This window comes from Petromyzon marinus, chromosome 40 (genome assembly GCF_048934315.1).
Source record: "Petromyzon marinus isolate PM22_M1 ecotype Great Lakes invasive population chromosome 40, UKy_Petmar_22M1.pri1.0, whole genome shotgun sequence".
NCBI classification, from domain to species: Eukaryota; Metazoa; Chordata; class Hyperoartia; order Petromyzontiformes; family Petromyzontidae; genus Petromyzon; species Petromyzon marinus.
Window position 1 is genome coordinate 12034990 of NC_133706.1, and position 13945 is coordinate 12048934.

General features: G+C 54.1%; 1 protein-coding gene across 4 annotated transcripts in view; it reads left to right on the forward strand.

Moving 5' to 3' along the window:
- The window catches only part of RASA1 (RAS p21 protein activator 1), a 51191-nt gene extending 38139 nt beyond the window's left edge, over positions 1 to 13052 (forward strand). For 2 of the 4 annotated variants that reach the window (XM_076073147.1, XM_076073148.1), the window contains 11 exons: positions 884 to 1056; positions 1606 to 1768; positions 2986 to 3128; positions 4168 to 4283; positions 4754 to 4867; positions 5888 to 5974; positions 7151 to 7218; positions 8049 to 8137; positions 8910 to 8987; positions 9339 to 9473; positions 10090 to 13052. In XM_076073147.1, coding sequence (XP_075929262.1) covers positions 884 to 1056; positions 1606 to 1768; positions 2986 to 3128; positions 4168 to 4283; positions 4754 to 4867; positions 5888 to 5974; positions 7151 to 7218; positions 8049 to 8137; positions 8910 to 8987; positions 9339 to 9473; positions 10090 to 10176 — 1253 coding nt within the window. In that variant the 3' untranslated portion in view covers positions 10177 to 13052. The remainder of the gene's footprint in view (positions 1 to 883; positions 1057 to 1605; positions 1769 to 2985; positions 3129 to 4167; positions 4284 to 4753; positions 4868 to 5887; positions 5975 to 7150; positions 7219 to 8048; positions 8138 to 8909; positions 8988 to 9338; positions 9474 to 10089) is intronic. The other 2 variants (XM_032968907.2, XM_032968908.2) reach the window with 1 other exon arrangement.
- The last annotated feature ends 893 nt before the right edge of the window (positions 13053 to 13945 follow it).

A 13945-nucleotide genomic window follows, 5' to 3' on the forward strand; every position in this document is an offset into this window, starting at 1 on the left:
CAAACACCACCTGATTAACATCATCTCTTCTCCCATTACCACTTCAACCTCCTTTGCTATTGCTGCCACTACCATCACCACCACCGCCATTACTGCCACCAGTGCCACCACTACCATATCCACTGCCAATCACCACTGCTGCCACCAGCATCACCGTCACCGCCTCCATCACCACTTAAACCATTGCCACCACCATTATTATCACCACCACCATTATTTCCACCGCTGCGATTCACACATTTCACCCATGAATCTCACTGCAAGTACGACTTGAGGATCTGCATCTCTCGGTGGTGTTCACACACGGATGGGAAAGACCTAGCCAATGGCGTTGGTCACTCTGCCTTGTGACAGGAAGCTGTGCAGTCAGCTGACATTCGGCAGTGTGGTACTTCAGAGGAGGAAGCAAGGCCAGCCAGGGCTTATTGTGTGGATGAAGATGGCGTTTGCTTTGTCAGTAAATTGTTGCAGGGAGTACCAGCTGGATTGCGAACGCAGGACAAATGGCTCGTTCTGATCTATCCTTGCTCCCCATCTTCCCATCATGTCTTCTCCCTCGTCTGCATTCTCCCACATCACTGCTCTCTCTCTTTTTTCCCCCCACATCGCTCTATCACCCTCTCCAACTTCCCATTCTCGTCCTCCCTGCGTCTCCATTTCATCGCCCCCTCCCCCGTTATCGCTGTGCCGCTCTCTGCTCCTCCTCCTCTCCCCCGTGTCTCCATTCCGCTCGCTGCTCATCCACTTCTCTCCCGTGTCTCTCCCGCCCTTCCATCTCCTCGTCATCTCCCCCCGTGTCCCCTTCTCCGCGTCGTCCCCGTGTATCTGCCTCCCCGTCTCCTCGTCATCTCCCCGTCTCCTCCTCGCCCCACCGTCTCCGCAGTGTTCATGTGCTGCCCGCTGAAGCGGCTGCAGAACGGTCACCTGACAGACGAGTGGTTCCAGCTGACGTCGCACGTGCCGCTGCGCGGCGTTGAGCCCGGCTCACTGCGCGTCAAAGCTCGCTACTCGCTGGAGGTCATCATGCCCGAGGACGAGTATGCCGACTTCCGCGAGGTGAGGGGCCCCCTTCCTCGCCTGGCTTGCCAGCGTCGACGTCGTCCTGTTTCTAATGCTGCCGACACTGCTGATGATGATGATGACGGTGGTCATGCTGGTTGTTTGATGATATTCTATATGCGCGCAGCATTTAGATTTTCTGGATGCTGCCACTCGACGGCAGCAGTAGCGGACATCATCATGCGTGTGTGTGTGTGTGCATGTGTGTGGCCTACATACAGAGGGGAGGGATAATGATATCAACGCACTGCGCTATGAACAGAGTTCACGACCAACATCAACGGTAAATGTTTTAACCGGTCCATGACCTCCCCTATGTCGACTCAACCTTAAAATGAGGGGAGACGATGGTGGCCGGTGGTGGTGCTTGCTACCCATGCCCTCGTGCGCCTTGCCGGCCTTCATAGGTGCTCGCTAACGGCACTTGCCCCAAGAGTCCACGGGTGAGAGGGCGTCATCTTCCGGGTCGCAAGCGTAGACGGGGACCGAGGGGCGGCTGCGTCGCGGTCGATTAACCGAGCGCCGTCCTGTTGTCTTCGCGTGCAGCTTCTGCAGCAGCCACGCGAGTACCACGTGGTGCAGGCGCTGTCGCACGTGTGCGGCCAGGACCGCTCGCTGCTCGCCAGCACGCTCCTGCGCGTCTTCCGGCACGAGCGGCAGGAGGTGGCGCTGCTGCGCACCTTCAACGACCGCGAGATCAGCATGGAAGGCAAGCGTCCGCCACGTGCCCACCACATGCCTCTCCACGTGCCCGCCAGCCGGTCACATGCCCGCTTACGTTCCACGCTCCGCTCTTGTGAGAAACGGTAGCCATAATAATTCTGCACGTGCGTGTATTGGGTGGCGCGTCTTTATCGCTCTGGTTGTTTGCTTTTGGGAAAGCTGGGTTTTTAACAAATTAGATGACTCGGCCCAATTGTACCTCCTGGGGTCGATAAAGTGAGTACCACTTTGTGGAGAAGGCAACAGTGGTCGCCCAATGCGTAAACTCGCCTCCGTCGTAAGAATGTGGAATTCCCACCACTTACTCTGCAGGGCTGTAAATGTGAGATGAGCACCAACGCCTCAATGCTCATTTAAGCAGCAAATCAGATTAAGCTGATGTTGGAAGAGCAACGCAGGTTTTATTGATATTGTTTCTAATGTACGAGCATTATAGACTTGTATTTCCCCCCCAAATGTAAATCTTTGTGTTAGACTCATTGGACAGAAACGTAGGTGCAAGCTGGCAATGAATGAGAATCCATATACAAGCAGGAGTTGAGGTCAGCATAGCACAAGGCACGACTGTGACCCCATGGGATGGTTTCTCCCATCATGCTTTGCATTCTTACCCTCAAGACTCCTGGACACCCGTGCAAACGAGATGTTCCATCTCACGGGATTACCCAATGTGAAATGATATTAAATTAAAACAATACAAACTGTTATTTAAGACAAGATCTGCTTGTTCTTTGGGTCTTTCGGTAAAGTTACGTGGATAGGTTCAAAGAAAATAACAAGCAAAAAACTACGACGTTTTTTTTTTACTTTACCGTAAGACCCAAAGAATATGAATTCCTGCAGTCACAAAAGCTTCAAGTCAAGATCTGCTTGCTTCAACAGGACCCGTATCTCGTAGAGAGAGATGGTCCTTCCTATGGCGTCTGGCAGTTCACCAGCACCGATTCAAGCAAGCTTAACTTTTGCTGACGAGGCTGTGCGTCGAAACCGAATCAACGCTCCTGAAATGTTGCACTCCCAGGAGGCCGCGGGTCCGATGCATTGCGTCAAGCGCACTTGCGTTGTCTAAGCGGCGAGACGGACATGGCAAGGAGACCGTCGCTCTCTGTGAAACGAAATCCGCCTCGTTTCACGGCTCGCGCTCTGCACCGCCCGTTCACCCTCGTCGCCCCTCTTCCCCCCCCCCCATCCTCCCCCGCGCAGAGGAGGCGGCGACGCTGTTCCGCGCCACCACGCTGGCCAGCACGCTCATGGAGCAGTACATGAAGAGCACGGCCTGGCCGTTCATCCAGCACGCGCTGCGCGACACCGTGCTGCGTGTGCTCGAGAGCCGCCAGTCTTGCGAGGTGCGCCGCGGCGATCGTGCCGCCAGTGTGTGCGGGGCATCAATCGTGCGTGTTTGCGCGTGTGCGTGTGTGTGCGTGTGTGCGTGTGCGCGTGTGTGTGCGTGTGTGCGTGTGTGTGCGTGTCTGTTTGCGTGTGTGCGTGTGTGTGCGTGTGTGTCTCACCGCTCGCTCGCTTGCATGTGTGCTGTGTGTAAACATCACCATTAGGGAGACAAAGGCGGCCGGGCGGGGTGCTGACCATTCCCTCGTGTACTGTGCCGGCCTTCATAGGTGCTTGCTAACAGCACTTGCCCTAACAGTCTGTTAAGGCTATATGGTTGTGTATGTGCGTGTGTGACGCGGCAAGTTTGCGGTGTTCCGTGTGCGAGGGGCGGCGCTGAGCGAGCGAGCCGTGAGTGGCGCTATCTCACAATCCGCGTGAGTTTGGCCGTATTTTCTCGCCGCTCGTACGAGGCGCTCGTATTGGACGGTCATCATCTCCGGCAGTCAACTCGTGTAACGCCCCCTGGTTCTGTACCGTGGCCTCCTGTCCGTGAGCCCATCGACACTTCATGTGGCCTCAAAAGCGCGGCAAGCCTAGCACGAGCGCTGTGGCGACGTCAACCGCCACAAATACAACAGCGGCGAATGGCGGCTGTTGTATTTAATAGTAGTCACGGCTCGACTCAGGCTTGGCTCTGGCTCAAGCGAGCCGGCTCAATGCCACACTTAACGTGAGCCAGCTCCGAGCACGGTCCCATCCCACGCTCAGGATTTACTTTTGCCGAACCTGAGCCAAAGCCGCTCATGCTTGTTTTGGAAGCAGTTGCAAGACCCGAGATGTGAGCGTGAGAGACCGAGCCAGAGCCGAGGTGTGACCAGGAATACGGCCCTGAGTGCGTCTCAGTGTTGGCGTCTGTTCTTCCTAGTGTGTCTCAGCGGTTTCATAGCACGATGACAAAGATCCTCCAAATAGGCTTCGACTGTTGGGGCAAGTGCTGTTGGAGAGCGCACGCATCGGCGCTTCTCACGCCGCCACCATTCCCTCCGCCCTCTGCAGCTGAACCCGAGCAAACTGGAGAAGGGAGAGGACGTGAACGCGAACCTGGGCCACCTACTCGCCCTCCTCTCCGAGCTTATCGAGAAAATCTTCCTGTCCACGGACGACTTCCCCATGTGAGTGCCGATTCATCCCAACGTGGCCCCCAGTGGACGTTGGCGTGCACGTGTGTGCGTGCGTACTTGTGTTCGTGTTGTATTTTGTTCCTGTGTACGCGTTCGCATGTCAGAAAGAACGGCAAGACAGCTCCTGAGGTTGAGAACTAATTTAAATGGCATTGCCGTGGTGAATTGTGGGTATTCAGAGGATAGGCAAAAATGTAACAGGATCAGTTTCGCCTTTAAGACTAATATTACGTGCACATTCTACATCACGCCATGAATAATGTTACTGTTATTATTATTTCGCTCGTTTACCCAGGAAAACCTCACAGAGTCTCGATACTTTTTCAGAAGGGTCCTGTCTGGTTTTTTGCAGTAAAGTGTCGATTTGGCCTTGTGTGATTCAATTTCAGTAAATTGCAGGTACCTTCTCATCATTGGGATATTTTTGCCCAACTCCAGTTACATTTTATGTTTTCTTTTAGCTATGGAAGGAAACCGGAGAACCCGGACGAAACCCATGCAGAACAGGGGGAGAACATACAAACTCTGCACAGTGAGGCGCTCGAGTCGGGAATCGAACCCAAGTCCTCCTTGCTGTGAGGCCATGAGTGTTACCAACGCGCTGCCACCCTGCTATTCAATGTCACGTGACATCACCGTACCACATTGTTTGATGTACATTGCCATGTGTAGACTGCCAACCCTGTAGGGGTCAAGATCTGTGGCCGTGTGATTTTGCTCCATCGGCCTTTGGGGACTCCTTACAGCGTATATTTCAGCAGCAATTGTCTCAAGGGAGCTTTACCAAGCCTCATTTGGTCTATTTCTATTATAAAAGGCCGGCATTCCGTTTGTCCGTCAACTAAATTACGAGAACCTTTCAGAAGGCCTGAATCAAAAAGTTACGGAAAGTGGACCCCCGCCCCAGATGTGGGGGTAAAAAGTTATCCAACAGGTTTCCAAAAATTGTCGACCCCCCTTCCCAAAAAAATGAACACACCCTACATACAATAGTCATTGGTATCTGCGCACATTGGGGGTGTGAGGGGAAGAATGGGACATCGGTGGGGGCGACGGGCGAGGCACGTAGCTTGGAGGAGCCCTCCGCAGGAGCTAGAATAAGGCGGTCGTAAGCTGCCGAAATTCTAGTAACTTAAACTAGGTTCACACTGCTTACATGTCCTGCAGAGAATGCTCACCTCGTGTCAGTCTGAGCTGGCATAAACCATGAATTCACTGCGCTTGAGAACCCCCACTTGTTTCTGCATTGATGTTCGGTATCCACGAGCGAGCACATCCTTCTTCACCGGCACCGCAGAGATACAAACGGAATTCTCAGCTGGAATAAACCCGAATTGAGTGAGAAGCCAATTATTATTCATTCATCGGTGGCCAGGCCGAGACCGTCAATTCGCTTCAGCTGAGAGCCCGGTTTAACCACGGGTGGCAAGAGCCCAGAGGTTTATAAGTCTGCACGTTGTCTGTGCCGGTCCGGTATCCGTGCCGCGTATTCGGACCCTAAGGCACCGAGCCCACTCGCCATCCGCTCTCCTGTTTAACTGTCGATGCCCTCTCCTTTCCCCATCCGCCATTCCCCCCCCCCCCCCGTCTCCCAGGACGCTAAGGTTCCTCTTCGGCTGCCTGCAGAAGTCCGTGCAGGAGAAGTGGCCGGCAAACGAAACCATGCGCACGCGCGTCGTCAGGTACGTGGAGGGGGCCCGGGATGGCAACGGCCCCGTGACCTTGGGTGCCAGTGGGTCAGCCGCTCGAGCGACGAGCGTGATGTCTCATTTATGTTTTGCTCGTTTACCCACGAAAGGCCTCGATGAGTCTCAAGACTCTTTTTCAGGAGGGTACTGCCAAGTTTTTGCAGTCTGGGGCACGATGCTGCTGTTGCTGCTGCTGTGTGATCCCAATTGAGTAATTTGTAGGTGATTATTTTTTTGCACTGAGATGTTTTGGCCCAATATTTCAGTTACATTGTGTGGTTATATTTATCTTTGGGAGGAAACTGGAGAGAACATCCAAACGCCATATAGAAAGGCTCCCGAGTCGGGAATCATACCCAAGGCCTCTTTGCTAGGATGCACAATTGTTACCGCTGGGCCACAGTGGCAGAGCGTGTTTAACATGAGCCCTGTCCACTTTTCTCCCTATTGCTAGCCCAGCACATGGGGCCCTCTGGCCCAATGGGCTCCGGTGAAGTTGCACGACCCGCACTCTCGGTAGCTACACGACCAATGGGCCGACTGTTCAAGGCAACTACAATCATTGTAAAGTGTTTCTGTGTGGGTGTGTGTAGCGGCATAGTGGTTAGCGCAACTGCACTAGGGATCTGGCAGCCTAATTTCAATTCCCGGCCATGGATAGCATCGGTGGTGGAGATTTGAACCGGTCCTGTGCCTTCCCTAGGTTGACTCAGCCTGAAACGAATACCTTGTTCGTTGTGTTAACATCAGCCCTGGGGAGACGAACACAGCCAGGCATTGTCCAGGCCACACCCACCCTCTTGTGCGTCATGCTGTGACCCTTAAGAGTTGTAAGTTTATTTTATTTAACCAGGTGAGAACTCAAGAGTCTAATTTGCAAGGGTGACCTGGGACATTATTCGACCAGAAGGGGGCCGACGATTGCCGTCTGTGATCCCAGTTGAGTGACTAGCAGTGTCATTTTCGTGTTTTTGCATATTTGGAGCCTGACGCCGGCGTGCATCGGTCTGCTCTTCCGAATGGCGTCACGGGATCTTTGAGGTCCACCTTGAAGCAGGCTGCGTTTGGTGTTATGGTTATTACAGCCGCAGTTGTAGGTGCTCGCTAACTTCACTTGCCCCAACAGTCTATTAATGCTAGACGGGGAACTTTGTCTTTGCGTGTGCACAGCGGGTTTGTGTTCCTGAGACTCATCTGCCCGGCGATCCTCACACCCAAAGCTTTCGGCATCATCTCCGGTACGGACCGCTGCTCCACAATGACGGTGCCACTCGTGGGAAGACCGTCTTACAGACGGGGGTCGTGTGGGAGCGAGACCTGACGCTGGTCCTTGCAAAACACTCACCACTCAGCTGAGCCTGACCACTAACAGACACCACACTCACCAGATACACTCACCTCTCAGCTGACCTCCATCACTAACAGACACAACTCACGCACACTCACCAGGTACTCACCATTTGGCTGATCGTCACCACTAACAGACACTCATAAAAAAGTAAGCACAAAGTCAGAACAAAGCACTTGACTATACGCATACCAGTCGAGTGTTATTCACTTTTGCTGTGCAATGTTGGTTGGGATTGCGTCTAAATGCAAGCTCATCTCACGGTGCAGTACCGAGAGAGGGAGAGGAAGTCGGTGATGGAGGACACGAGGAAGGTATCCAGTCAGGACTGGAACAGGGGCAGGGAGTTGGGAGCACGGATGACTGGGGGAAGGGAGCTTTAAACGCGTGTGTAAACATGTAGAGAACGGTAGCGTCGTGGTTAGCGCGCTGCACTACAAACTTGGCGACTTAAGTTGGATGTCCACTCATGGTCAACTTCAGTGATGAATATCTGTACCAGTCCTGGGTCTCCCCTAGGCTGACTCAGCCTCAAACGAGTACCTGGTGCGATATATATATATATAACATCGCCACTTGGGAGACAAAAGGCAGCCGGCCGTAGTCCTGGCCACCCACCCCTTCGTGTGCCGTGCCTGGCTTCATAGGAGCTACCCACCAACAGCGCCTGCCCCAGCATTCTGTTAAGGATACTCGGGGCATCTTTGTCTTTGTTTGCAGACCCCCCATCTCCTACAGCCGTCCGCACTCTCCTCCTCGCCGCCAAGTCCCTTCAGAACCTCGCCAACCTCGTCGAGTTTGGAGCCAAGGTACAGCTCCTTAACAGGCGCTTGCCGATGACACTGGCCACACACGCGCCATCGTGCGGCATGGGCAGTGCCAACTCCGGGGAGATCACCGCAGCCGGGCGCGTGCTTTGTCCTGGCAGCCCCACCTCCTGCCAGCGTGTGCCGTGCCGGCCTTAACGCACGGCCCGCAATGTCGCTCCACTGCTGGCTGAGGGCTTCTTCACGCCGAACGGGTCAATGGGTGTGTTTGACCATACTTCACGCTGGTCACCACGGGTTGAAGGTCGGATGTGGGAGGGTTACAGGGCAACAATGGATTTTGCTGCACTGCTGCCCGCGGTAACCGATTGGCGACCACCATGGTGGTCGCCAATCCAAGCACTATCCAGGCCCAACCCTGCTTAACATCCGAAATCTGATGTGATCCAGTGCAATTTGGCTGATGTGGTCATAGGCCGGCCTTAATAGTGCCTTGTCTAAACGCACTTGCCTCCTACAGCCTGTGGCGGTGCAGCGGTTAGCGTTGCACTACGCAACGAATCAAACGACCCGAATTCCATTCCCACTCATGGCCAATAAGTGACGGCGAATATTTGAAACGGTCCTGGGCCCTCTTCCCCTTGGTCGGCTAGCCCTCATATGAGTACCTGGTGGGGGTGTGTAAACATCATCAGGCGTGGTGCTGTCACCCACTCCCTCATGCCCTATGCCGGCGTTCATAGGTGCTCGCCGACGGCACTTGCCCCGACAGTCTGTTCAGGGCCACACGGGGGATCTTTGTCTTTGCGTGCAGGAGGCGTACATGGAGGGCGTTAACCCGTTCATCAAGCACAACCGCCAACGGATGGTCACCTTCCTGGACAAACTCGCGGTAACCATCGTCATTGTGCTCCTGTAGCGACGACGATGACGACGGGAATGACGATGATGACAATGACGATGATAATGACAATTATAACTGCACTGACGACGATCATGACGATGACGACGATGATTCGTTTAGAGTGTAGCTCTCTAACGCAGTGAGCGGCCATCAGTAGCGCTGTTAATGGTGCTCCGATTGGCCAAAGTTGACGCTGCTGTTGACGTTAATACCGACTTTGGTGATGCTGCTGTTAGCCGATGTTGCTATTGTTGCCAATGATGCTGTTGGTGCTGCTGCTGATGACGATGCAGTCATTGATGCTGATGCCGTTGTTGCCGCTGGTGTTGCGGCATGCAGAATGTGCAGGAGTTGTGCGATTCCCCGGAGCACTTCAAGACGGACGTGTCGCGCGACCTCGCGGCGCTGCACAATGTCTGCGTGTGCCACCTGGACGAGCTGCGTACGCTGAGCAACGAGCGTGGGGTGCAGCAGGTGACACGCGCACGTAGACAGCCGCCGTTCACCGCTAAGTGGCGGTGGCCTCACCATGGCGCTTGTGCCGGGCTAGGTGCACTTTGAGTTCATATGAAGCGTGGAAGGCTCACTGGGAGGAGTTCACGGGTGCCACAGGTTGACTGGACATGTGTGAAAATACTGGACGTCTGTGTAAAGGCGCTTTATAGCTCATCGGATCCGTCCAGTATAAATAAATATTCTCATTCTGACTGAGATGACTGGCAGATGCACCACCTGTGCTCCCCACTGTGTTGTGCATAGGCATAGACACGCATAGTCTGTTTCAAAGTCGGGGGCGATGCTGCTTTGTGTAATATTAATTGACTCTTCGAATGACGTCAAGGAAGCGCACCGTACGTAACCAACCGTGCTAATCGAAAGTGCAGATGGCGCGTGGTTAGTATCTTACGGTTGATGCAGACCGCATTGTTAGCCAGGGCCGCCCGCCGCATGCGAATCACGAAACGCTCTGCCGCTGGGCCCCGTCACCGTTACCACGTAGACGCTCGCCAACGGCGCTTTGCCCCGCGCTGTCTAGGAGGCTAAGCGGCGGGGTGGTGGGTGACCTCTACCTTTGTGTGTGCGAGTGCAGCACGCGTTGAAGAAGCTGCTGGCCATCACGGAGATGCTGCAGCAGAAGCAGAATCATTATCTGTCCATGGGCGGGCAGGTCAGGTAGCCTCCGGTTGTGTCCTCCTGCACAACCAGCTCAGCCTCGGCAGCCCCAGCCCATCCATCGCCTTCGCTCTAATTTATTTTACTCCACCCACCTCGGTTCTAACGCGTCGTCGTTTATACGTATATTTTTTTCTCCATCCCCCCCCCCCCCCATTCGCAAACTCGACAGCGCAACGACCGAGGTCTCCTCCTGCCAATCACAGCCTGCAACGTGTAATTTATAGCTCAAACATACTCGTCTCTCTCTGACGGTTTTTTTTTACGTCGATTTATAAATATGTGTATACTTCGTAAAATTTTTGTATCATGTTTATTATTATTCCCGTCAACGTCTCTGCTCCGCAATCGTTTTCTCCGCTCGTTTTTTTCCTTCGCGTCGCCCGTTCATTCGGCCGATCGCCGTCGGCCGAGCCCGGCGGGTTTTCTCCCCCCCCCCCCCCCCCGTGCCATGGCGTCACACTCGTCCAATCGCAAGCCGACTTCCGGGCCACGTGACCGTACCCCCCCCCCCAACGCCACTTTCGTCCAATGGTGCGGCCCAATCCGGCAGCCGCGCTCTCTCTCTGTCTCTCTGATTCCTGCGGAATCGTAAATTCTGCCGCGGAGGATGGACTAAGAGCGTGCACACGTGTCGCGTGTCACCTCCTGCCTCCCGCTGGCTCGTGGTTCATTGAGTTAATTGCTGCGGATTTTGTTTGGGTTGGCACATGCACCCCTCCCCCGCCCACCCGACTGCGTGTTTTTACTTGCGAACGGTGGCGGCGACTTTGACGACGTTCTGAAGCGCGAGGAATAATTATAATCGATGCATTAATGAGATATGATGGGGTGGGTACCAGGTGTGGGGGAGGTGGGGAAAAGGGGGGGTGTAGGGGAGGGTAGATGGGATTAATGGGATAATTAGTAGGGGTCGGCACCAGTTAGGTAAGGGGGGGGTGGGGTTTGAATCAATAAATTAGTGATCAGCTAACACTATGCAAAATGACGTGTGAAAAACACACGCAAGCAACAGCCACCACCGCACGGACGGAACGGATGGATCACCGGAGGGACAAACATTACCAGACGGATCACCGAACGGACGGACAGACGATCACCGAACGGCCCGACAAAATGCCGGATGGATGGAGGGATCGCTGGGCACGCAGGGCGCATGGTCGCGGCGCCGCCTCGCAGACGCTCCGCGGCGCGAGCGAGCGGCCGCAAGCGTCGCTGGCTACTCGCGGTCACGCCTGGCGAGTGAGTGGCTCAACAGCCGACCCAACTGCCACTGGCTGCTCAATTTGACGAACCGCTCGGGCGGTTTAACCCGGCGCTTCCCAACCTTTTCTGGACACGCGGGCCGCAGCCAACCAATCGTGCTGTGAAATGCCATGAAAACTATTAACTTGCTTTTTATTGAGCGTTCTAAACAGTCGTGCCATGGGCGGTCGAACACGCGGTGCTTTAGTGAAGGGGAATCGGAGTTTCAGTACCAGTGGTTTGCACGACGCCGGTTGGGAAAAACCCGCTTGGCATGACTGCTGGCCATGAAATCTGGTCTCGTGTTCTTTGCGCAACAGCCACGGGCCGTCGAGTCGGGGCGGCGTGGCGAGTTTGAAAAGAGGGAGATTTTTATTCTTTTGGGTCTTTGTTTTCTCGGGGCGGGGGCCGGTGATTCCGCGCAGCACGTCCAGGGCGGCCGGCCGGCAACTCGTGACCGGCGCGGCAAGGTGCCAAAGCCACCACCGGGTTGAGCTGAGCCGAACGAGCGAGTCTCCGGGCTCCCGTGTGCCGGGCACACACACACACACACTCTCGCTAATGAAGACATCGCAACAAAAACAGGGTTTCTAAATGCCGGTGCGGTCGTCATTTAGGCTGCGATTTCTTAATTACGATGTTCTCTAATGAAATGATGTCGATAAGCACAAGGTTGCATGGTAATAGTTCCGCACGTTCTCTCGTGTTGGAGCAACTGGGGGGGGGGGGGCAGGTTGTCTGGCCAGCGATCGAGCCTGCAGCCCCTAGGACATGCGAGTGCTGACTTGTCCCCCCTCCACCCTGTGGGAGTTCTGAGGAGTCGTGAGCGCAGCGTTTTGCTGTCGTGCACAGGGAAGGCAAAAGAAGCAGACAAATGGTTAACAAAACAAACATTGACGATCGTTGGCTTCCCAGCAAGCGCGTGCTTGGTCTCTGGTGCGTTGTCTCAAAGGAAACTTTCGCGTCAAAGAAAAACAACGTCAACGTTCATCCGTACGCATCCCGAGATACCGGACCCGGTGTCCCGCGCCGAGGGCGGCTGTCCCGCGGTGGCGTTGGGTGTCTTTCTGGATTCCCGTCCACGCCAGCGTCTGCTCTGCCCCCCCGCGTTCCCGTTCCGCGACGTCCTCCCTCGTCGCGCCCCCCTCGTTTCGCCACCCACCGCCGTTGCGGTCGCGTCGCCTCTTCCCTGCCGCCCGCGCCTCTCGAGATAGTTTTCCACTACGTGCACTTAACTATACAGACAAACAAAAACTTTCAAAAATTGCAATAGCAAACAAAAAAATGTAACCGTTGCCACCGCCACCACCGCGCACCCTCGTTGCTGTCTCCTTACTCTCAAAGTGCGACACCTCGTCTCGCCGGTGCCATCTGTAATGCGCCCGTTGCTCCCACTGCTCGCGATGTTTCCCGTGTCACGTTGCTGCCGTCACCACCGGCTTCACAGTTTTCTTCTTCTTCGATGATGATGATGTTACCGTCGTTTAATACTTAAGAGCCGCGACGAACGGGCGGCAGAATCGGCCGAAAATTGTAGTTTAAAACTGACGACGTTTTTCTTTTTGTACACGACATGTATCAAATGAATAAATGCTGTTTGTTGTTGGAATAAACAATGCCAAATATGTACATAAATCATCGCCGGTTTGCAGCCTCGATCATTTGACACGAAAACCACCGCGCTTTGTCGCCACGCTGCTAATAACCACACCACGTGGATTCATGCGTGGATTCATGTCGCATCTGCTTCTGTTTTTGACGGATGTGATGGGAGTCGTGGCTATTTTTACGGTTCCGCTTTTTTGTTCCAGGAAAGCCTCGCCTAGTCGCATGACTGCTTTTTTTTCAGTAGGAGGCGCCGGTTGCTCGCTTTTGTACAGAAATTGGGGGCATGTCCAGCTGTTCCCGTGTGATGGAAGTGCCGTCGTGAAACCGAGTCGCCGTGAAACCGAGTCGTCGTGAAACCGAGTCCTGCGCCCAGCCGTCGGTGGTTCTCAATCCGGGGGGGGGGGGGGGTGTTCACGAGGTGATTTATAAACGTGTGAAATTATATCATACACGACAGTCATTGGTGAATAATAAGAAAATAAGTACGGTAAAATGTCAATTCATACGCTACCCGAGAACGATCTAAAGGATCTTTACAAAACTATTGATCTTTAACAAAGTGGTTTCCAAGAGTAACCAGCGAGCAAATGACGTCACGCATGCAGAGCGTCCCGTTGATGGTATTTGCTGGTTCGGCTCTACCTCACAACACGGGCAATCGGTTCAAATATTGACGTTCATTATTCACGTTTATTTCTCTGGACCATGTCGGTTTAAACGAAATTCAACGAGGGGGGGGGAGGGGATAATAGCCAAACAAGAGTTGAGAAACCAATGCTCTGGAATACTCTCATGCTTTGGGTTAAATCGCCCTGACCTTGCTTGTGTGGCGTAACGTGAAAACCAAGGATCGTTCTACACACGGCATCCATGCAAATTGCGTATGTCAACCACTTTTCAGTGCCTACCTTAATACAGAC